At 41.8% G+C, this 25280-nt stretch overlaps 1 protein-coding gene and 1 long non-coding RNA gene across 6 annotated transcripts in view; one reads left to right on the top strand and one right to left on the bottom strand.

Annotated features, from left to right (window-relative positions):
* APIP (APAF1 interacting protein) overlaps positions 1-762 on the top strand; it is a 32956-nt gene extending 32194 nt beyond the window's left edge. For all 4 annotated transcript variants that reach the window (XM_023653865.2, XM_070229267.1, XM_070229266.1 and 1 more), the window contains one exon: positions 440-762. In XM_023653865.2, coding sequence (XP_023509633.1) covers positions 440-539 — 100 coding nt within the window. In that variant the 3' untranslated portion in view covers positions 540-762. The remainder of the gene's footprint in view (positions 1-439) is intronic.
* Positions 752-25280, bottom strand: LOC111775884 (uncharacterized). Of its 2 annotated transcripts, XR_002811845.2 has the most exons (5): positions 24713-25280; positions 12014-12237; positions 10555-10621; positions 4940-5606; positions 752-1028 (listed from the first exon to the last, which is right to left on the bottom strand). It is a non-coding gene; the product is annotated as an uncharacterized lncRNA (long non-coding RNA). The 2 variants fall into 2 exon arrangements; XR_002811846.2 differs by lacking the exons at positions 10555-10621; positions 12014-12237; positions 24713-25280 and adding an exon at positions 7809-10424.

Genomic DNA, 25280 nt, shown 5'->3' with positions numbered 1-25280 from the left:
TTCATTTATTAAGAACTGTGTATTGGATAAGGTATTATTTAGCAAAGCCCTGTGCACTTTGATACAAAGAAGAAAGAAACACAGATCTTGTTCTTGGAGTTTAAGGCTGGCAGGGAGAATAAAGCAACCCAATTTAGGTGATGATTTGCTACATTCATTGCAAAAAGTGGCATAGAGTGAAAACTCGAGATTTATGTTAATATATTTTAAACTCCCCTTTATTTCCTGAGATGTATATAACGTGGTTGCATGATCAGTATGATTCCCCTCCGTGTTTTAATAATGTTGGGGGCAAAATAAGAAAAATTTGGCCTGGGAATTGAGAAGAAAATGTACCTGGAACAGGATTAACCTGATGGAGAGGAGAAGTGTGATTATCAGGATTAGAGAGCTCAGTTTCCCTGAAAACCTTCAGTTCTTTCTGCTTTTTCTTTCACAGGTGTGAGTGTTATGACTATTTGTTTGATATTGCCGTATCAATGAAGAAAGTAGGGCTGGATCCTACACAGCTTCCAGTTGGAGAAAATGGAATTGTATAAGCCAGTGGAAGTTTAATTATATACAGAGACAACGCTTATCTTAATTATTACTTAAATGAAACTTGACTATTTTTTTAAATGAATTGAAAATTTCCATGAGGGCTGTTAATTTGTCACTAAATATGCAGATGATCATCCTGACTCTCTCTGACACTGGATGATATTTTCTTATATTCTGGTAATTTTAAATGACAATGCAGTGGAATAAAACCTTTATAATGAACTTTTTCTGTTTATTTTTAAATCCTTAACAACAAAATATTTTCCTTTAAATTAATTCCTTTTTTATACCATGCCCAGAGAATTCCTCTTATTCTTTAAAGTTGCTGGTGATAATAGAATTCATTGGAAAATTTCCACTTAATTATGGAACGAGCATTTTCTTGTTGATATTGGCAGGACATTTATGTGAAAAGTTAAGGCCAAATATATCTTTCAATGTTGATGTCAAAAGTTTTATGGATTTCCCCTATATGCTGTAATGCCTCCCTGTAAGAAAACATAGGACACTCATTTTATATTGGGGATTGATTGTGAAATTCAAATTCAAAATATGAACTCAGACTCTCCTAGCCAGACCAACCCTGACCAAACCAGTGATGTAATCAGAAAGTGCTTGTTTTTTTTTAAAGATTGGCACCTGAGCTAATATCTGTTGCCAACGTTTTCTTCTCTTCCTCCTCCTCCTTTTCTCTCTCCCCCCACCCAAAAGCCCCCCAGTACGTAGTTGTATTTTCTGGTTGTGCCATGTGGGATGCCACCTCAGCGTGGCCTGATGAGTGGTGCCATGTCTGCACCCGGGATCCCGACCAGCAAAACCCTGGGCCACCAAAGTGGAGCACACGAACTTAACCACTCAGCCAAGGGGCTGGCCCCCGAAAGTACTTGTTTTAATGTAGCCAAAAGCAACGTTAATTTGATCATAAAAGTTTTATTTGGGGGCCGACCTGGTGGCATGGTGGTTAAGTTCATGTGTTCTGCTTTGGCGGCCCAGGATTCACAGGTTCAGATCCCAGGCGCGGACCTGCACACCACTCCTCAAGCCATGCTGTGGCAGCACCTCACATACAAAATAGAGGAAAATGGGCACACATGTTAGCTCAGGGCCAATCTTCCTCATCAAAAAATAAATACAGTTTTATTGGGTTAATGCTTTTTTTTTATTTGAGGAGAAAATTAATAATGTACCGTCTCCAAAATCTCAATCTCATATACTCCTCTCTTAGTTTATCATCTTTACCCTTTGAGTTCATTTACCCTGGTTCTTTCCCTCCAGCAATTCTCTAACCTCATCCGGATTCCTAGTCCCCTGATCATACCACTGGTCATCATCCGTGACCCCTTTCATGTCCTTGCTTCCTTCCCCGGGAAGCATAGACTGCAGCCTTGTATTTGCACCACTTCCTCACAAACGTCCTACCTGCCTTGTGTCTCGCTCCCTCCGTCATACTCAGCTGGCGCAGCCCTCAGGCCTTGGTAAGCCACCCACTGAGCACCTGCACCCAGGCAGCAAGGCCTGATGGGGAAAAATCACCCAACTGTGTTGACTAATCGCACTTGAGATTTATGACCACAAATCTCAGATGGGCACTCGATACTGCCAAACAGACCTCCTGTATTTCCCTAGTAAATTTGTTTTTCCGACCTCGTGACTTTCTCCTCACTGTTATCTTTCATCCAATCACCGACATTCTGCCCCCTGCCCCATGCTAACTTCCTCTCGTACTTGAAGAGACTAAAAGGGTTCATTGCAAAGAGAACTAGCCAACCTTCCCACTTGACGCTTCCACAGCCTTCCTGCCTGCAGCCTTCTGTGCCATCTCCTGCAGGGTTGGTTCGAAGGCCAGTTACTCCACTTAGGCCTTGGATCCAGTGTCCTCTGAGCTTGAGGGCTTTGCTTCTGCAAGGATCCCCACATTTATCCCATTTCTCTCTTGTACTGTCAATTTTTTCACCCCGTAACTGGATCTTGGTACTAGTATAAAAACACACTGTAATATCTTCCATCTTCAAAGACACACACACATACAAACTTTGCCTTCAGCTAATCCAGCACCTTTAGAGCAAAGATTTTTGAAAGCGTTGTGCACTTTTCTGTCAGCTGCTTCTCTCTGCCTTCCTCCTTGACACACTGCCATCCGAGTGCACCCCTCCACTGAACAGCTTCCCGGAGCAGCGGAGTCCCCCACATCCTCGCCTCCGGCTGCTTCCCTTGCTTCGCTGCTGCTCTAAATGAAGCTGTGTGCCCCTCAGGGCGGTGCCCCTGGTGCTCTCCAGTGCTGGCGGTCCACTTCCCCCTGCCCTGGGTTGGCGTGAGTGAACCCACTGAGCACTGATTGTCTTTCCCTTCTCTTGTTCCGTTCTACTCGGCAACCCTCAGTCACAGTGCCCCCGCTCCTCTGACTGCACCTGTACCTGTGTGCCTTTCTGTAGCTGAAGGGAAACAGCCACGTTCAGGTCAAGTGGCCTTCATGCTGCCTGGGAACTTTGCTTTGTTACCCCTGTCTGGTCATCAACCCCTCTCCTCAGCAACTGTTCTCTTCTCAAACTTCAAACACCTCTTCTCTGCATTCTCGCTCTTGGCTGATGACCTTGATGGCCCTTTCACTGAAAAAAGAGAAGCTATCCAAAGGGAACTTGCACGGGCCCCACCTGCCTGCATGTACTCCGCAGTCCACGTGAATGGTCCATGCTTCCCGGCAGGGCCAGCCTCCTCACTTGCCCTCTCATACTCAAGGACGGTGTCCAGAACGGAATTCCTGATTCCTGAAGTCTTCCCCAGCTCAGAGGGAAACTCCATCCTTCCTGTCAGTCGCTCAGGCCGATAATCTGGGTGTCGTGCTTGGTGGTTTCTTTCACGTGGTACATCCAGATGGGCAGCAAATCCTGTCAGCTTGACACTCAGAATGTATGTGGGGTCTAAACTTCACCGCGTTCACCGTTACAATCTGGCCCAAGACCCACTGTTTCTCACCCCAATGATTGCAGCCACCTCCTGACCAATTTCCCCGGTCCCAACAGTCTTCTCAACACGGCAGCCTGCCGATCCTGTTAACATGGACTCAGCCAGTGTCCCCCTCTCCTCAGAGCCCTGGCTCGCCATCTCACAATGAAAGCTCTACACAGTGTCCCCTGGCCCCCGTTGCCTCATTCAGGGACCCCGCTCCTCACTCTGCTCCAGTCACTGTGTCCTCATGGGTCTTTAACCTCACCAGGCACCTTTGCACGTGTCCTTCCCTCTTTAAATGACCTTCCGACACCCACACAGCTCATTCCCCTGCTCATTCAGGTCTCCAAATGTCACCTCCACGGGCTCGTCCCTCAACACCCAGCCCTCGGCCCCACACTCGGGCTCTGCTGCTTTAGTTTTCTGAGAAGTGTTTATAAGCGACTGGCATCCTGTGGTTCCATCGTCCATCTTTGTCCTCTCGCTGGAACGCGAATCCTGTGAGGGCCGGGACTTTGTTCACTGGTGTATCCCTTAGTCCCTTGAGTGGTATCTAGTATATAGTTGGACTCAATAAATATTTGTTGAATGAAAGACCACCTTTTGCCAAAATTAGTGGTCAGTTCTCTGTATTTTACTTGACTTCTCGCAGGGTTGCTAGTGATTACCCAACTCGGAAACATTTTGCTCTGGCCTCCGTGACACCAGACTCTGCTATTTTGTACTTAGTCGTTGGTCACTTCTGTGTTCTTTTCTTGACTATTTCTCCTCTTTCAGATGTTGGAGGGCTACCCATGTTCTCCATCTTGCCTTTTTTCCTACGAAATCTCATTCAGTGCCACAGCTTTAAGTGTGATCCATGTGCTGATGGCCCAGCGTGCTTCATCTCCAACCCAGCTCTCCACTGCATTCCAGACTCTGCCTCCTACTCCTCACCCTTTGGATGTCTAGTAGGCATCTTAAACCTGCCGTGGCCCAAAACAGCGCTGTTGACTTTTCTTCCCTGTGCGATTACCCTCTCCTCACCCGCAAACATTTTCTGGATGCTTATGCCAAAAACCTCTTTGAGACAGACCTCCGTCTTATTCATTACCAAGAAAAATGCCTGACACACGGGAAGCGCTCAGTAAATATCTGTGTTCTGGGTTCTTGGTGGAGGCTCTTCCATCAGGGGCAAATCATTTTGGTCACTTCTGCATAACCTCATTTTCCTCATTTTCAAAATGGGGCTAATGAATGAGGTAAAGTATGTGAAAGAACCAACCACAGTGCTTGACCCATCATAGCTAGTCAACAAATTCTAATTACCCTCCTTTCTATAAGCCCCACTTAACCCTCACAGGAGTGTTCTGAGGTGGGTCCTGTATTACCCCATTTTTTTTTAGATGAGGAAATTAAAGCTCAGATAGGACTAATACGTATAATTTAAGTAAGAGAAAGTATGTATACTCACCACGGTGCCTGTCATCCTAGGAGCGCACTCCAGCTATCCACTTCCTTTTCTAAACACTTCACTTGGCTCTCCTGGAGGTAGGTGTAATGGAGGCCAGTCATGTGAGCTATGCTGCAGCACAGCGCATCTCCCATTGTGTGGTTCGTTACCGCTGGAAATTCAGAAGGATTTGCAAAACCTGATTGAGAGTAGAGGGAACTGCCGTATCTCCTAGTTAATTTTCTTAAAGAAGAATATCATCCCTACTATGTGATTGCCAGGAGCTGAGGACCAAAGGAGAACACAAACACAGCTCTTATTTCATTACGTGCAGAACTTTCCATTCACTCTCATTGAATAAGGGGTTAACATAGTTTAGTCAAGAGTATGCCATTTGTTTCTCAAGTGATTTTAGAGCTGTTGGGTCCTCCCCAGCTCTCTCTTGTGAGAAGTACCTCAAAATAATAGAGTTCCCCGGGAATGTCTCAAACAGAAAGCTAAAGTCGTAAGCCTAGGGAGAGTTTCATCATATATGAATTTCATTTTGTTCAAATACTTCCCTGTTGCTGAACACTGCCGTGTCTCATCAGCAATTCTGGTCCAGGTGGTCAGATATGGGACTAATAATGTTGATATCACTCTTCAAGAAGCAGTTAGAATTCTCCCACCAAGGTTCTTTAAAACAGGGCTATAAGAGAAAGAGAATTTGGTTTTCCTTTCATTGATCTGTAATGTATAATCACTGAATCATCAAGTTTTGGTTGATAATCACTGAATTAAGTATTCTTTTCAGGTTCTAAGTTGTAAGCAGACTTTATCTCTTTCTCTGTCACAGTTCTCTCTGTGTAATTTTTATTGTTTGAAACTATGTTTTCTGAAAATTAAAGAAACTTGACTTAAGAAAAAATAGATATAGTTTTCCTCCATTTGTTAGTACCTCCTTGTTTAAAATTCTACAAGTTTTTAATTATTAAACTTTCAGAAGCCAGAGAAAAAGCAAGACAATTCTTTTTGTAAATGCTGTATTAATCTCCTCTACCATGGTTCTTGAAACTTTCTGATTTAGATTTAAAGATCGTGAGGGTAAAATGAATTTATTCACGTCATTAGAACGGCCCCCAGCACAGGCCAGGCGTAATTGGAGTCACCAGAGCAGTTTCTATTTCTTAGGAGCCCAAGCACTATGGTGAGGGCCTTTAAATACATTATATCCAATTCTGATGATAACCCTTCAAGGTCTTATTACCCCCATTTTACAGATGAAAATGAAATTCAGAGTAAAAAATTTACCAAGATCACCCAGGAAGCCTCTGTGCTTTCCCACATTAAGTCAACTTTATCTCACCAATATAATACTAATTGCTCTTATGGGTGTAAACAGAGCTTTCCGCTTAAAGCATACATGGCTTCTGAGGTAGGCACTAGGGACTTAGGAATCTAACAATTGTTTTCCCCCCTGAGGAAGATTTACCCTAAGCTAACAGCTGCTGCCAATCTTCTTCTTTCTGTACGTGAGCCACCGCCACAGCAACACCACTGACAGATGAATGGTGTTGGTCCACGCCCAGGAACCGAACCTGGGCCGCCGAAGCAGTGCACACCAAACTTAACCACTAGGCCATGGGGTTAACTAGGCCACCTAACATAATTTTTAATATGTTCACAAAGCAGCATCTTTGGCTCTACTGATCTAATATTTCCCAAAATTTCTTTGGGGACCATTTATTGATGATGCATTGGGTTTCCATTTATTATTCAACTGGACAATCAATTTTTATCCTTTTAAATATAAACATAGCATTCTCTTCTGTCTACTATTTTACTTATAATTTCACTAAGTACCTTTTTACTGTCCTACTTATTATTATTTATTATTGCAATAAGGGCCACATCTTTGCAAATGAAACCAAGGAATTGTTTTTTTTTTTTTGATGTACAGTAGGGCTGCATCTTAGGTTTCAAAGTTGAGTAAAGCGAAAATCTCCAAAAGTCAAAATTACCTTTAAAAATCCTTTAAATCACCCATAAAATATAGTATTATATATGTGATTTGTGAATTTAACCCAGTTTCTTTCATTCTTTCAATGGTAAGTGTTTATCTATGGCCCTCAATCGTACTGTTTTCCTTTCTTGAGGCTGTGGGTCAAGCCATCACCAACCATTCATCTCCCACTCGAACAATGTAAAAATCACTCACAAATTTTTCCATTGATTTCACAAATGTTCACTGTTGACTTCAGGTATAATTGCATCCTCACTTTTAGTACAAGTCAGGAAAAAGGAATACTGCCGTAGTATGCAGTCCCTTTAAGTTAACTTGAACGTGATTCAATACTACCGTAATTAGAACTTGCTAGCTAACTAAGATCCATTCTCTCTCCTCATGCATGGTACTTCCCAATTAATAAACTTTTCTTTCCAATGCTCTAAACATAAAAAGATGGTGTGTGTGTGCGTGTAACTTTATGCTCATTTAGGCTTGTGTTATTTTATAAAAATGGGATGAAAAGCAAAAGAACCCTATTCCAAGGAAATTCAATATATTCGTGTAACAAGTACCCTCGACCAGGCAGTTGTGTTGGTGTTGGATGTAAGGCTCCCAGTTGAAGCACTGATGACCACCTGTAAGTTTATCAGTCGGATGGAAGTAATCTAAAAGACACCACAAGAAGGATAGAACAACAAGAAGGCGAGAGAATGGGAGAAGACCTCCCAGGGCACTGAATGCTCCTGCCCAACCCTGGGTGGGGAATCTTTACCCCTCAAATGATAGTGCTGCAGACCTAGGATAGTAAGCAGATGTCAACAGATGTTAAATGAATGACTCTTGTCCTCCCCAGCAATATTAAAGCAGAAGGGAATTAGGAGTAAAATTAAATGTCTGCCTTACCTCCTCCTCCTAATTCCACTGGGAGAGAATTGAGTCTGGGAATAACCAATGTCTTGTTCACTGTTATGCTGTGGACACAATACGTGTTTGGGACAGAGTTGAGAAGGGGAATTATAAATAAACAAGTCAGTAATGTATCACAAAGGAAGAGGTTGGGAAGAATAGTATAAAATCTTGCTGAGGCAATGAAGCTTATCTGACATCTACTGAATGGCTTTAATTGCTATGAGTCTTCCCATGAGCCAACTATGAATCACTTGATTCATTAACTATATTTAATAATAATGATTGCATAAAATCTAATCGTTTAGTAAGCACTGTCACTCTTCTAGCCATGTTCTCAACAATCCTGTGATTTCAGCGTTATCACCATCCATCAAAGAATGTGAGCTTCTGCGGAACCCGGGCCAGGCCTCTCCATTCCCACAGCCCTGTGTCCACAGGTAGCAATCAAAAATGCTTGGGTTTTGAATAAAGCCCCATGTTCCAAATGAAAGCATAGGTTCAGAAAGGCTAACTTGCCCAAGACCTGTGAGCAGTGGAGATGGGAACTTGTCCTGGGCCTTTGGCTCTCCATTCTGTGGTATTTGCCCAACCTGGATGAACAAATATCTCTCAATGCAGCTCTCTGCATTTGACTTGTAAATTTTTAAATTGCTCAAGACAATGTACATAGTGACATTTTCAGGCTGACTTATCTGTTTTCATTCCTTATATACATTTCAGGTATATTCTCTCTGACATTTTAGTAAAAGTAAAATATGTTTAGTCAATACATTTTAACAATATCCATAGAGGCGATTAACATCACAATGATAGAATATTAAGGTATTATTAAAGAAGCAATTATTTGCCTGTCTCCCTCTGCAGTTCTCAGGAATGGACTTAGACAGACCGATACACCTACACATTTCTGCCCTTTCCACTTTGTTCTAGAAGTTCTTCATGGATATGAGGATCCAGATGACCTCTATCTCATGTAACTTAGAAATGTGTTGATTCTGTTTCAAATTCAAACCTCTAAGGGCTTTGCACCCAACCAACACTTTCCAATGGCACTTTCAAAGCCATTCTTTTTACAGGAGGTCAGGTATACTTCTGCCCTTTAAATCCCTTTGTTTTTAGGAATTATTGCAGTTAATTTAATCGCATGACGTCTCTAACTAGTGATCTTATCACACAACGGAATGAATTAACTCATTTCAATCTACATTCATCAAGGTCATATCAGCAATCAATGTGTGCTGCTTATAGAAATTTTCTGAAAAAGACTTCTTTCTTACATTTTTCTGGATTTCAAAACCTATTGTAATTTTCTCTTTTGCTTCTTTTTATCCAGAAAGCAAAACTGAACTCATTTCAAGGAGCTGATTTCCCTTTCCAGCCAAGAATGACAGTGTTAAAAACCTTGCTGTGTTGTGAAAGCTGGCCTGTGAAGGAAATTACTTTGGCCCCGGGTAACTTCCTAAGAGTTACCTTTTCGCATTTGCAATGAATCTGAGTCACCACATTCACAAATAAGTGTGAGTTTAACCCAGGCCTTAACTGCTTCTAGCAGATAATCTTCAGTCATTCAACGCCATTCACATATTCTTCAGGCATTTTTTTCTACTTACTTAAGAAAAAATTACCATCTATCGTTCCATTATGAAATAAAAACTTTGCTGTAAACCAAATCTACGTTATACTAAAGGATCTATTATCACTGGTAATCCTTCTTAATGCTTCACACCCTGGGATTTCCTACCAGTTTTCCTTTTCTTCAATTCCTTCTTCCCATCCATTTTTAATTCATTGCTATATTTTTTTTTCCTTTTTGCCTCTTTCTTAGCTCTCTTTCTTTTTATTCTTTAAACATATGTCTGTGGAGAGCAATGATAAAATGGAGTAACGTATGTCAAGGCTTCTAAAGTGGAGCTGGGAGGCCATGAAGGAAATGAGGCTTCTGCGTGCACACCATGTCTCTACCCAGATGGAAGGTGACTTTCAAAGCGTGCTTCACTGCCGTCCTCTTGAACGTCTTTCAAGAAATATACTTATCCCCATAGACAAGAACTTTTTGCCTCAGAGATGGCCTTAGCAACAAAGCACACAGAGCCAAGAGGTAACAGTTGTTACCGGCACCAATCACAAATTTTGCCAAACCACCTGAGTAATTGATTGCTTTTTGCCCTTATAAATCCTTCTCTCCTTTGTCTTCCTCCGAACACACTTTGGGTCTCTGCCTGAACCTGTGTCGCCCAAACTGCAATTCTAACTGCTCAGATTGCTGCTGCTGTTTGAATTGTAGCGAATTTTTCCTTGGTTGACATATCTTTTGTTTTAATCTTCTGTCCTGACATACTTTCTCTCCTGACACCTATATTCTCAGCCTATGTATTAGCATTTTTACTATTTTTACATTGGTCTTGAGCAGAATCACTTAACTTTCTTCCATTTTTTGGCTATTTCCTAAGAGTCTTTTAACTTCTAATTTCAGCTGCTCTTCTTCTATACTCAGTACTTCTCAGTACTCAGGTATCGGTGTGTATGCAGTGGTAAGCAGTGGCTGCGTCTGCACAGTTCCCCTCATTCATCGGACTCACGTCCACCCCCCATTCCATGAGGTTCTGGAATGATTGTCAGTCACAACATCCTGCCCTTGGCTGCATAAACGTATGACCAGGGCCCAGCCAATCACAGCCTTCCCTCGGCTGCAGGCATGAGCACGTGATCTGGGCCCAGCCAATCATGGCACACCACTCACCTGCCCACAGAGATTGTTCTGAGCATGCGGTTCCTAAGGCGAGGAGAGCCGCCAGGGCACATCTTCCCTGCCAGACAGAGGACATCTGTCACCAGTTGAAAAGAATGAAAACAGCACACAAAGAGAAGCATAAAAAGTAGAGAGCCTAGATACAGAAACAGAGTTCTAGTAGAGAACTGTCTACTGAAATGTGAGTGTCAGAACCTGGACTCAGCAGTGCCTTTGCATTCACCCTTAGCCTTTGAGTCCAGGGGTGAGCAGATCTGTTTGTTTGTTTGTTTGTTTTTCCACTCAGGGTATTTTGAGATGGGTTCTTTCATAACAGAGTCTTGACTGATCCAACCCTGGAGTAACGGCATATCAAACCCAATGCTGTGCAATTGTACGGAATAAAAGCCTAGCTCACATTAACGCTGGTGAGACTGCAGTCTTTTATCCACGTTCCTTCATGCAGAATTGGTAAATAGAGAAAGGATGTTGATGTATTGGTGTAACACGGAAGTTGTGTTGGCTCATCCAAAATTTTTCTCAGTTCGTTGTTTTAAAGCAATCAGGGCAAGCTCTTGGAATTCATGGAAAGCTTTAGAAAATATGAAAATCTTGGGGGTAAAGCTGAAAATCTGCAGAAGTTCATTCTTTATTGCAAAAGGAAAAAAAAAAACGGCTGATTTAGCAGCTTCACAAGCCCCTGTTGTTTTCACTCTGTGAAGCTCTCTGGGGCAGGTGTGGATGGAGACAATAAGAAGACATTTCCCCCGATTTAAAACAATGAATTAATGAAGAAGCCTTTGCATTGGATCAGAGTCTTAAATTTGGTGAAAATAGAGTCTTTTAGAAGCAAATGCCAAACTAAGGCCTACATCTTAATGGAGTACGCACAACCCCATTGAATTATAAGGAAGTAAATTATTAACTAATAGTGATGTTGGTGTAAATACTAGAAAAGAGCTAACTGCTAGCATTTTATTAGTAATACTATTTTTTTATTGGTGTTCTGCTTATATGATCCTGTAAATTTTTAGTGGTCTGACGCAGCCTTGTGGATCTCATATGCCTTATTATTTTTAGCAGTGTGAATTCTTCAGTAACATATATATGGTGGTTATAGCATTTAGATTTCATTTATATACCCCACACTCATTCTGAAAAGGATTGAAGACCATATAAAAATTCACATAATACATTGATTTGGGAGGAAAAGGAAGGGAAGAGAAGAAATAGAAATATAGGCATTAACATTGAAGGGTAAACTCAAGGCTAAACCAAAATAAATGTTGTAAAGCCCTGTGTTGGTGGATATACTATTCAGATTTTGTGTAAAATCAGGTGCAATTTCATAACAAACCTGTTTGTTAATATTACTATTCATTTCATGCTATCCAGTTGGCTGTGTTTGTTTAGATTGAAAAATAAGAGGATAAACTTGGTAGAATTTAAAAATTTTTACCCATTTGCTTACCAAGGCCTGGCCATTTCAGCTTGATGCTGGATATGTCTGATGGACCAATTTAATTCCAGAATTCTTTCTCCACGGGATTGGCTGAGGTCATTGGGCCTGCACTGCAACTTGACTTCTCCCTCTGTTCAATCCTGCTTCTGTCCCCTCCCTTTCACAGGTGGGGTTACCAACAGTCCCAGTTTTCCAAGGACCGAAGGAGTTCCCAGGATGCTGGATTTTCAGTGCTAAAAACAAAAATGTCCCAGGAAAACCAGAATGAATTGGTTACTCTATCCACATATGTTGACCCAAGGACACCACCTAGTAAACATCCTGTGCAGTAAACTTCATCTCAGAGTCTGATTCCTGGAGTTCTCAGCCTGTGGCACTAGGAAGAGTGGTCTGAGAAAGTAGGTGTAAGAGTTTTGGAGCTTCGCTCACCACCAAGTTGGCACTGAGGACTCCATCTAGTGGGAGGTGGGGCAGATAGCCCCTGGCATCAGGTGATGGTCCTGTTGTTAAAACTTTCACCCAGGGTAAGGTGGAATAGTGTACCAAGGAAGGGAAAACGGGAGCACACAGAGTATATCAGACACCTGAAAATTAAAGAGGAAATAGTCACTGTAAGGCCAGAGGGATTGGAAGGCTACCGTGACTGGTGCTCTGGTAAAAGATAACAACAGGCTAAAGGGGGTTAATACACAAGTGAAAGCCAACAGTGAAAGCCAGAGGGCCTCCTTGGTAGCCAAGAGATCTCATCTCCTGCACTTGGATGGCTGAGAAAGCTGAAGAACAGGCTCAGGTTTTAATCATCAGAGTATCTGAGATTCAAAGAATGTTAAACTCCCAACTAAGGTCTGTCTGCCATGATGGGGTCAAGTCTTATTGGGAAAGAATGGGAACTTGACACATTGGATCGGGAAATCAATATTGACGTCCCTGAAAATCTTTAATTTCCAAATTCCCTGAACTTCCTAAGCCTGCAGAAGTGAACTCCCCTTCCTATTAGGAGCTGGCACTCCTCCTTCGCCTCTCCCCCTAAGACAGAACCCCCCAGGATCTGTTCCCACCTCCCCTCCTGGCCTCAAGGTACATAACTGAGGTTAAGTCACGGAATAACCTAGGCAGGGTTGTGCTAGGTCCCGTAAGAGAGGAAAGGGACCATCAAGGAGCTGCAACACCTGGCTACAGGTACTGGCAGAAGCCAGGGGCGTTCTGTGGGGATAATCTAAGAGCGCTTGACCAAGACAGCTGGGACATAATGCTGGTTATGGGAGAGTAGATTTGTTTTCTTTGGGGAAAGTGGGAATACCCAAGCACTCAACCACTGTGGGACACAAGGTCTGAGATGACATTGATCGCTAAAGAACCAAAGTATCACCATGGCCCCCTTGTTAGAGTGGGGTCAAATGGGGCCAGGTTATAAATGGACTGTTGACCAAGTTCTGGCTTACATTGGGCCCATTGGGTCCATGGACCCAACCCCCACATTGCATCCTTGGACTGTGAGGTGAAAGCTGTCTATCACAGTAGAAAAAGGCAAGTAGAAGCCTTTGAAACTGCCACCTACTCCCATCCTGCCTCCAGCCAAGATACTAAATAAAAAAACAAATTCATATCCTAGGAGGGATGGCAGAAATTAGTGCTACCCTTAAAGATCTAAAAGAGGCAGGAGTAGAGATCTCTATGTTTATCTCCACTTAATTCACCAGTTTGGGCCCCTGCAGAAATCAGACAGATCTCCTGCAGGAGAACAATAGACCGTCACAAACCCAACTGCAGCTTCTGTGCCAGATATGACATCCTTGCTGGAGAAGATTAGCATGACCTCAGACACATGGAATGGAGCCTTCGATTTCCTTATCAGAAAAAATGACCAGAAATAGCTTGCCTTTGTGTGAAACAGGCAAGAGTTATAGCTTCCCCTCGGGGCTGTGTTAGCTCTCACTCTCATGATACAGTCCAAAGAGATTTGGACTTTCTGTATCTCGCAGAACATGATATTGATACACTACATTGATGACATTATGCTAAATGAGCTGGGTGAGCAAGAAGTAGCTAGTATCTGCTCCAGTGAATGGGAGATAAACCCGGTAAAGATTCAGGGGCTTGACACGTGAGGAAAAAATTTAAAGGTCCAATGGTCAGGGGCATGCTGGGATATCCCATCCAAAGTGAATGACCAATGATTACATCTCATTCTTCCAAAAGGAAGAAGGAAGCATGATGTCTTGTAGATCTCTTTGGGTTCTGGAGGCAGCATATTCCACACTTAGGACTCCTACTCCAGTGTATACACTGGGTATCTATACTCTGGATGTCTTGGAAGGCTGCCAGCTCTGAGTGGGACACAGAGTAGGAAAGAATTCTGCAGCAGTTCCAGATCATGGTCCAAGCAGCGCTGCTTGACCCTATGACCCAGAAGACCCGATGGTATTTGAGAATCTGTAGTGGGAAAAGATATCATGTGTAGTGTATGGCAAATTCCAGTGGGAGAATCACTATGCAGGTCCTGGACTTCTGCAATGGAAGATCATCTGCCTTCTGAAAAAACCCGAGTGTGCTCCTGAGCCCTGGCAGAGAAAGAACTTTCCTATGAGACACCAAGGGTGAGGGTTAATTTTATGCATCAAGTTGGTCAGACTATGGTGCCCAGATGTTTGGTCAAATACCAGTGTAGATATTTCTCTGAAGGTATCTTTTAGATATAATTAACACTTAAATCAGTAGACTTTGAATAAAGCAGATTACCTTCCATAATATGGGTAGGCCTCATCTAATCAGTTGAAAGCCTAAGGGAAGAGATTGAGGTGCTCTGCAGAGGAAGAAATTCTGCCTCCAGACTGTCCTCAGTCTCAAGACTGCAATGTCAGCTTTTCCTTGTGTTGTTTAGCCTACTGGTCTGCTCTGCAGATTTTGGACTTGCCAGCCCCGACAGTCACATGAGCCAATTCCTTCAAATAAATCTCTCTCTCTCCACACGTGAAAGTGTGTGTACATATAGATCTGGACCTCCCATCGGTTCTATTTCTCTGGAAAACCCCAACTAATACATGAAGCGACCATGCATCCAGAACACTTAACATCGTGACCTGGGTTTTGTCAGAGCTTCCTAGTCCTAGTTCAGACATACCCAGCCACAACTCATAAGATGACAGTGGTACACCTGGGGTCAAGCATGAGCTGGGGCAGAAGGCACAAGCAAGTTGCAATAACAGATGGCTCAGGCTTCCATGCCACTCATTATCATTGCATGAGCACTTCTCCCGTAGCTCACACCTGTGGTCATGTGGTAGCTTCCTTACAACTAGCAGACAGAGGAGGAAAGATCCTGGGCTTGATTTATGCATGGGTCAACTTAGTATGTGGGTGTGGGCCAAAAATGGTCAGCAGTTGCACTATATCCCCACCCAGGGGTGGCCTTGAAAGATAGTGGAGACGTAACAATTCTTCCAATGGAGAGAGCATCAGGTGATGAATCTGGTCACCCACTTTTTATGCACGTAAAAAATGGCCCAAGGTTAACATATACACAGACACATTGGCAGTGGCAAATGGCTTGGCTGGCTGTTCATGGGCCTGGAAGGAGAAAGATTGGAAAATTGGTATCAAATTGGTCTGAGATAGAAACATAAAGAGAGACATATGAGAGTGGCGTGAAGTGTGATGACCTATAGAACGGGTATGAAACAATGAAGTGGACAGGATGACTCAGCCAGTAGATGTCATCCAGCTTCTAAGTCTCTCTCTGGTAATACCATCCAAAAGTCATTTGATTAATTATTTCAGACTGAAAAAATCCTCAGTGGATCACACCCCTAGTAACTAAGGACAGCCACCAAATTTGGCATTCACAGCCAGGCTTTTGAGGACTCATAGGAGGCGTAGGCAACCAAGAGACAAATCTGAAGGCCCTGATAAGATCATGACTCTTCATGCCTATGAGTTCATTATTCTTACATGCCTGGACTTGTCCTGAAATTAAGTTTCCCTAGGTACTCAACACTAGGATGCATTTACCCAACGAATGTGGTGATATTGTCACCCTCACATGAGTTACCAGTCACTTGAGATTCAGTGATCCTTCTCCATCCATGTCTGCTTAGCAAGGACTCCACTAAGTAGCTACGCTGGGACCCTTCCAAAAAAAACCTCAAACCCATGTCCTTGGAAGAAACCAAACTTTTATTCTCCCCTGTAGAATGTCTATAACCTACTTTGGTAAAATAGCTGCCTCCAATGGGAAAACATGAGAGAGTCCTACTGGTGTGGCTACTCTGGCAAATTTTTAAAACCCTCAGTGGTTCCACCAAACTCTTATTACCATTTCATAGCAATGGCGGGACACTAAGGTGGAAATAATCCAGTAGGTTGCTAGAAATACAGGTCTAGACTTTGAGAAAATGAGTATCTGAGAATTCTCAGCAGATCAGTGATCCATCCATCCATTCATCCATCCATTTATTCAACAATATTTGTTGTACACCAACTACATGTCAGGCACTCTGCGAGATGCTCAAGATTTTCCCATGAATAAATGAGATCGGGTCTGTGTTGTCCTGGAATTAGAATCTGGTGAGATGGTGGAAGTGTTAACTGAAGCCACGAGTACAGATGATGTTTCCAAGGATGTGGAGAAACACTCAATTTTGGGACAAATTCTAAAGAGTAAAAGAGAAGAGAAACCAACAAAGGAAATAGAGAAAGAGGAAGTAGGTGAAAACGCAGAAGAGCATAGCATTTAGTTTAAGATGTGAGAGTTTCAAAAGGGAGAAGGTAAAATATCATCACTGCTAAAAAATCAAGAGTAGGACTAAGAAAAAAAGCATAGTGTAATATTGTTAAAAATATGGACTTTAGTTTCAGAAAAACATAAGTTTGAGTTCTATCTCTACTATTTATCAGTGATGTTACTTTGGACAAGACTCCTTCAGTGGGGATGAAAATGCCTCCTTAAGGGTTGTGTAAATGAGATCAGGTATGCAAACTTTCAAGTACACTGCTTAATAAATAGTAGTTTGGTTTTTTATTTTGTTTTTGTTCTTCAAATTTTGCAAAAAGAAGATTCGGTACATTCTAGGAAATTTGCCTAAAGTCCTTAAACTTTAAAATCTACCATACTCTTCCTCATAAAACTACCTAGTGTCAGACCAACAGTCTTCCACTACACAGCCCTCTAATGAGATGTAGGAAGAAAAAGAGAGGTGTCAAGATGGCGGCACAGGCAGACTCTGAACTCACCTCCTCCCCTGGATGCAACGAATTTACAACTACTCTGAGAACAATTACCCCTGAGAGAGATCTGAAAACTGGATGAAAAGAACCCCCACAACAAGGGACAGTCCTGACTGAGGTGGAAGAGGCAGAAATTCCTTCTGGAGAGAAAGAAAGTGACCTTTGTAAGCCACAGCACTTCACGGCCAGCCAGGAGCAGCCCGAAGTTATGCAGCCCTCCCTAGAGGAGCAGGGGACCTGAGCAGAGGAGCATTACCACTATAAGCATCTTTTGGACTCAGCACGACCAAGAGGAGTCTCACAATATCTGGCTTTGCTGGCTACTAACAACAATGGGGAATACCCCCAGAAAAGCTATTGGACACAAGGGGGTAAAAAGCCGCTCTTAAAGGGCCCACACCCAAATTCACCTGTTTCAGAAAGTAACCTAAAGTCATCAGAAAGAAAGGTGCACAGTCCTTTGGTGAAAGAGACTCACCTGATAGGCTCTGGGCGCATCTCAGTGAGAGGTGACACCTCTCCAGGGACTGAGACATTGGCAGCAGCCATTATTGTGACCTAGCACATGCATGTTGACACAGACACTGGCAGACGCCATTAGAGTTCTTCCCCCAGCCTGTTAGCCCAGGGTCTGCCACACCCACTAGAGCACTGATTTAATCCAGCTCAGCCAGGGCAGGCAGCCTGCCTCAGGGACTGGCCCCACCCCACAGTAAGCACCCAGGCAACTAGTGGGCCTTTCATAGACTGGGTGCCTGGATCCCCTGCAACCTGGTGACTGGGCCCACCTTTCAGGGGCAGGGCATGCACAAGGAGTGAGTGGAGTGTGTGGGGCATTGGTGGAGTGTGTGGGGCCTCTGCAGTGGGGTTACTGGGTCCACTTCAGGGGCTCAGGGTGCATGCACAGGGCAGGACTGTGTTGACAGGGCATGTGGCCTTGTGGGTGGTGGAGCTTGTCAGCTGCAGCAGACTTGTGCTTCTCAAACAGCCACATAAGGGTTGGCCCCACCTTCCAAAGGCTGAAACAATTGGGTACTCCTGTTCCTGGGGCCAGCCCCACTCAGTTGCTGAGGGAGCTGACAAGAACCCTGCAGTCTGGAGGCCTACAGTAATTGTAAAGCCCTGAGCCTAAGAACCAGCCACACTGGCGGCCTAGTTGCTTAAGAGAAAAACTGCAACAGGAATGTGCTATTAGACTTGGCAGCCAACTGTGCTGAGGTTCACCACACCCAATAAAGTGATTGAAAGGACCATAGCAGCCATCCAAAACTGAGCATTACAACCAGCTGGCCAGGGAGACAGCAGAGCCTCCCCAGGCACCTGCAGCAAGAGCAACCCTGCCACAACAGAAGGATATATGTAGCCCACACAGAGGACTCTCCTGGAACATTCTGAACTGGTGATGAGAGGGAAGCAAAGTACTGGCCTCATAAGGCCTCTCTTACATGAGGCCACCTCTCCAAGACTGTAGACCTAATGCCTAGATACAAGCACAGAGAAAGGGGCAAAATGAGGAGACAAAATGAGGAATACATTCCAAGAAAGGGAACAGGACAAAACCCCAGGAAAAGAAATAAATGAAACAGAAATAAACAGTCTACCTGACAAAGAGTTCAAACAAAGTCATAAGGATGCTCGCTGATCTTGGGAGAAGAATGGATGAACTCAGTGAGAACATTAACAAAGAATTGGAAAATATAAGAAAAGAACCAATCGCAAATGAAGAATACAATACTGGAAATGAAAAATTCACTAGAGGGACTCAAATGCAGAGTACATGATACAGAAGAATGGATCAGTGAGCTAGACAAAAGACTAGAGGAAGTTACCCAAGCTGGACAGGTAAAAAAGAATTAAAAATAATGAGAACAGTCTAAGGGACGTTTGGGACAACATCAAGTATACTAATATCTGTGTTATAAGTGTCCCAGAAGGAGACGAGAGAGACAAAGGAGGCAGAGAATCTACTTGAAGAAACAATACCTCCAAACTTTCCTAACCTAAGGAAGGAAACAGACATCCTCTGAGCAGGAAACACAGAGAGCACCAAACAAGATAAACCCAAATAGGCCCACACCAAGACATATTATAATTAAAATGTACAAAATTAAAGATAAAGAGAGAGTCCTAAAGGCCACAAGAGAGAGGCAACAAGTCACATACAAAGGAAAGCCCATAAGGCTATCAGTTGACTTCTCAGCTGAAACCTTACAGCCTAGAAGGGAGTGACATGATATATTTAAAGCGCTGGAAGGAAAAACCTTACATTCAAGAATACTCTACCCAGCAAGATTGTCATTCAGAATGGAAAGAGAGATAAAGAGTTTGCCAGCCAAGCAAAAATTAAAGGAGTTTATCACCAAGAAACTAGTTTACGAGAAATGCTAAAGGGACTTATTTAAGTGAGAAAGAGAAGACTACAAATAGGAATAAGAAAATTATCCCCCCAAAAGGCAATAAAATCACTGGTAAAGGCAAAAATAAGTAAAGGTAGAAGATCAACCACCTATGAAGATAATATGAAGGTCAAAAGACAAAAGACTAAAACTAACTATTTCATTGATAAGAGGATAATGGATACGCCCACACACACACACACACACACACGCACAAAGAGGTTAAATATGATATCAAAAATATAAAATGTGAGATGAGGGGAATAAAAGAGTAGAGCTTTTAGAAAGAGGTCAAACTGAAGAGACCATCAACTTAATATAGATTGCTATATACATAGGTTATTATATATGAGCCTCATGGTAATCACAAACCAGAAACCTGTAATAAATAAACAAACAGTAAGAGAAAGGAACCCAAATATAATTCTAAAGAAAACCATCAAACCACAAGGGAAGAGAGCAAGAGAAGAAGAAAGGAACAGAGAAAAACTACTGAAACACCCAGAAAAAAAGTAATAAAAAGGCAATAAGTACATACTTATCAATAGCTACTTTAAATGTCAATGGACTAAATGCTTCAATCAAAAGGGATAGCATGGCTGATTGGATTTTAAAAAGAACATATATATGCTGCATACAAGAAACACACTTCTGACCTAAAGACACTCATAAACTGAAAATGAAAGCATGGAAAAAGATACGGTATGCAAATGGCAAAGAAAAGAAAGCTGGGGTAGCAAGACTTATATCAGACAAAATAGACTTTAAAACAAAAACTCTAACAAAAGACAAATAAGGGTACTACACAATGATAAAGGGAACAATCCAACAAGAGGATATAACACTTGTAAATATCTACACACCCAACATAGGAGCACCTAAATATATAAAGCAATTATTAAAAGACATAAAAAGAGAAACAGACAGTAACACAATAATAATAGAGAACTTTAACACTCCACTTACACCAATGGATAGATCATCCAAGCAGAAGATCAGTAAGGAAACATTGACCTTAAATGACATATTAGACCAGATGGACCTAGTAGATATATACAGAACATTCCATCCAGAAACCACAGAATATACATTCTTTTCAAATGCTCATGGAACATTCTCCAGGATTGATCACATATTAGGCCACCAAAAAAGTCTCAATAAATTTAAGAAGATTGAAATAATACCAAGCATCTTTTCTGACCACAAAGGCATGAAACTGGAAATCAACTACAGAAAGAAAATCAGAAAAGCCACAAATATGTGGAGAACAAACAAAATGCTACTGAACAACAATTGAGTCAATGAAGAACTCAAAGGAGAAACAAAAAAATATCTAGACACAAATGAAAATGAAAATATGACATGCCAACATTTATGGGATACCACAAAAATGGTTCTAAGAGGCAAGTTATAGCAATACAAGCCTACCTCAACAAACAAGAAAAATCTCAAACAATCTAACAGTGCACCTAAAGCAACTGGAAAAAAGAAGAACAAACAAAGCCCAAAATCAGTAGAAGGTAGGAAATAATAAAAATCAGAGCAGAAATAAATGAAACAGAGAGTAAAAAAAAAAAAAAAAAAAGAAAAAAGAAAAAAAAAAGAAAAAAATCAATGAAACCAAGAGCTAGTTCTTTGAAAAGGTAAACAAAACTGACAACCTTTAGCTAGACTCACCACAAAAAAGGTGAGAAGGCTCAAATAAATAAAATCAGAAATGAAAGAAGAGAAATTACAATGGACACCTCAGAAATACAAAAGACTATAAGAGAATACTATGAAAAGCTACACAAGTTGGATAATCTAAAAGAAATGGATAATTTCTCAGGATCATACAACCTTCAAAAACTGAATGAAGAAGAAATAGAGAATTTGAATAGACCAATCACCAGTAAGGAGATTGAAACAGTAATCAAAAACCTTCCTGAAAATAAAAGTCCAGGACCAGACGGCTTCACTGGTGAATTCTACCAAACATTCAAAGAACACTTAATACCTATCCTTCTCAAACTCTTCCAAAAAATTGAAGAGGAGGGGAAGCTTCCTACCTCATTCTACAAAGCCAACACTATCCTGATACAAAAACCAGAAAAGGACATCTCAAAGGAAATTAGAGGCCAATATCACTGATGAACATTGATGCAAAAATCCTCAACAAAGTACTAGCAAATCGAATACAACAATATATTAAAAAGATCATACACCATGATCAATTGGGATTTATTCCAGGGATGCAGGGATGGTTCATCATCCACAAATCAACCAATGTGATCCACCACATTAACAAAATGAAGAATAAAAATTACATGATCACCTCAATAGGTGCAGAAAAAGCATTTGACAAGATACAGCATCCATTTATGATAAAAACTCTTGAATAAAACAGGTATAGAGGGAAAGTATCTCAACATAATAAAGGATGTGTATGACAAACCCACAGCTAATATCATTCTCAATGGAGAAAAACTGAAAGCTAGCCATCTAAGAACAGGAACCAGACAAGGATGTCCACTTTCACCACTCATTCAACGTAGTATTGGAAGTCCCAGCCAGAGGAATCAGGCAGGCAAAAGAAGTAAAAGGGATCCAAACTGGAAAGGAAGAAGTGAAACTGTGACTATTTGCAGATGACATCGTTTTATATGTGGAAAACCCTAAAGGATCCACAAAAAAACTTTTAGAAATAATAAATGAATACAGTAAAGTTTCAGGATACAAAATCAACATACAAAAGTCAGTTGCGTTTCTATACACTAACAAGTAGCAGAAAGAGAAATTAGGAATACAATCCCATTTACAATTACAACAAAAAGAATAAAATATGTAGGAATAAAGTTAACCAAAGAGGTGAAAGATCTGTACACTGAAAACTATAAAACATTGTTGAAACAAATTGAGGAAGACACAAAGAAATGGAAAGATATTCTGTGTTCTTGGATTGGAAGAATTAACATCGTTAAAATGTCCATACTTCCTAAAGCAACCTACAGATTCAATGCAATCCCTGTCAAAGTTCCAAAGACAGTTTTCACAGAAATAGAACAAAGAAGCCTAAAATTTATATGGAACAAAAGACCTTGAACAGCTAAAGGAACCCTGATAAAAAAAAGAACAAAGCTGGAGGTATCACACTCCCTGATTTCAAAATATACTACAAAGCTATAGTAACAAAAACAGCATGGAACTGGTACAAAAAGAGACACACAGGTCAATGGAATAGAATTGAGAGCCAACAAATAAAGCCACACATCTGTGGACAGCTAATATTCGACAAGGGAGCCAAGAGCATACGATGGAGAAAGGAAAGTCTCTTCAATAAACGGTGTTGGGAAAACTGGACAGCCGCATGGAAAAGAATAGAAGACCACTACCTTATACCTTACGCAAAAATTAACTCAAAATGGATTAAAGACTTGAATTTAAGACCTGAAACCATGAAATTTCTAGAAGAAAACATAGGCAGTATGCTCTTCGACATCCGTCTTAGCAGTGCATTTTCAAACACCGTGTCTGACTGGGCAAGGGAAACAAAAGAAAAAATGAACAAATGTGACTACATCATACTAAAAAGCTTCTGCACAGCAAGGGAAACCATCAACAAAACAAAAAGGCAACCTAACAATTGGGAGAAGATATTTGCAAACCAGATATCAGATAAGGGGTTAATATCCAAAATATACAAAGAACTCATACATCTCAACAACAAAAAAACCAACAACCCAATTAAAAAATGGGCCAAAGCTCTGAACAGAGATTTGTCCAAAGATATGTGGATGGCCAACAGGCACATGAAAAGATGTTCAACATCACTAACTATTGGGGAAATGCAAACCAAAACTACAATGAGATATCACCTCACTCCCGTCAGATTGGCTATAATTAACAAGACAGGAAACAATAAGTGTTGGAGAAGATGTAGAGAGAAGGAACCCTCATACACTGGTGGTGGGAATGCAACCTGGTGTAGCCACTATGGAAAACAGTATGGAGATTCCTCAAAAAAGGAATTAAGAAAAGAACTGCCATACGATCCAGCTAGTCCACTGCTGGGTATTTATCCAAAGAACTTGAAAACATGAATGTGTAAAGATACCTACACCCCTATGTTCATTGCAGCATTAGTCACAATAACCAAGACTTAGAAGCAACCTAGGTGCCCATCAAAGGACAAACGGATGAAGATGTGGCATATATACACAATGGAATACTACTTAGCCATAAGAAATGATGAAATCCAGCCGTTTGTGACAACATAGATAGACCCTAACGGTATTATGCTAAGTGAAATAAGTCAGAGGAAGAAATACCTTATGATCTCACTAATAAATAGAAGATAAAAACAACAACAAACAAAAACGTAGATAAAGAGATTGGACTGGTGGTTACCAGAGGAGAAGAAGGGAGGAAGGTGGGCGAAAGGGGTGATTCGGCACATGCGTGTGGTGACGGATTGTCTTCGGGTGGTGAACATGATGTGACCTACACAGAAATCGAAATGTAATGTTGTACACCTGCAATTTACATAATGTTATAAACCAATGTTGCCACAATAAAAAAAATAAAGTTAAAAAAATTAAAAACAACAACAAAAAAGATGTAGGAAGAAGAGCAATAAAGGAGATATTTGTCATAACAATTTAGTGGCACCATTTGGTGCCCAGAAGTCTCAACCTTTTAGCTTAGAGGATGTAGTCAGTCACACAGCTGGAAATTTAAACAAAGTATCTATCAAAATGTATATTTAAGTATAAATCCAGCATCAGGCTCACCCCGAGTTGGAAGGCTATAGAATATTTTTGTCTTGCCCTTACTTGGAGCCTGGAAGCAGAGATATTAGCAGGGAACCGTTAAAGAGAAACAGCAGGGGCAACCGTAGAAAGCGCCCACAAACCCAGACCCAAAAGAGGAGATGGCTGAGCATGGGGAAGACTGAAAAATGGAAGCCAGATGTCAGAGGGTCGAGGAGAAGACCTTGAGAAGCTCGCATCGACCACTCACTGGAGAAGTTTGGTAGTGAGAAGACAAGAGACACAGGGAATTTTGGCTGTGCAGCCATCAACTTCAACCCAAGCTCACACCAACTACTTACACTAAGTCCTGTTTGACGAGTTGGTTTCTCAACCAGGCAATCTGTCTCAGCCACTTCCCAGGGCCTGGCTTTCTCATGTTCCATAAGCAGAGAGGATCATAATCCATGCTGAGATGTCAGGCGAGAAGATTCTACTTTCTAGTGTTCCCAGCCTGCAGATAATGATCTTGACTAGAAGATTGCAAGGCAGGTAAGAGCAGTTAAGACACCAGGTCACGTTATCCTTCTTCCAACGGAGGAAAGATCATTCTTTCCAAGACTCAACTTAGGCAAATACAGCAATCCCTGAAAGTGCGTTCTTGCAGGGACACCGGGTCTCACATCAGGGCCCATGCTGAGATGCAGATACAAGCAGCAGCTAGGTCATCTGTGTGGACTTGGCCGACAGGCTATGGAGTCACTCTGGGGGCAGATCATTGTCTCAAAGAACTGGTGAGTGATGGGGGATGAAGACTCTGGTTTGGCTCAAATTTCTCAAGACCTCCTTTTCACCCCAAGCCGATTCCAGAGCCTCTTTTACTGTGCCCCAATTAGTCCTAGCTCTGACTCTAAGGAGCTGGAGGAGACT

This window comes from Equus caballus, chromosome 12 (genome assembly GCF_041296265.1).
Source record: "Equus caballus isolate H_3958 breed thoroughbred chromosome 12, TB-T2T, whole genome shotgun sequence".
NCBI classification, from domain to species: Eukaryota; Metazoa; Chordata; class Mammalia; order Perissodactyla; family Equidae; genus Equus; species Equus caballus.
Note: the sequence above shows the minus strand (reverse complement) of the source record. Positions and strands in the feature narration are given on the sequence as shown.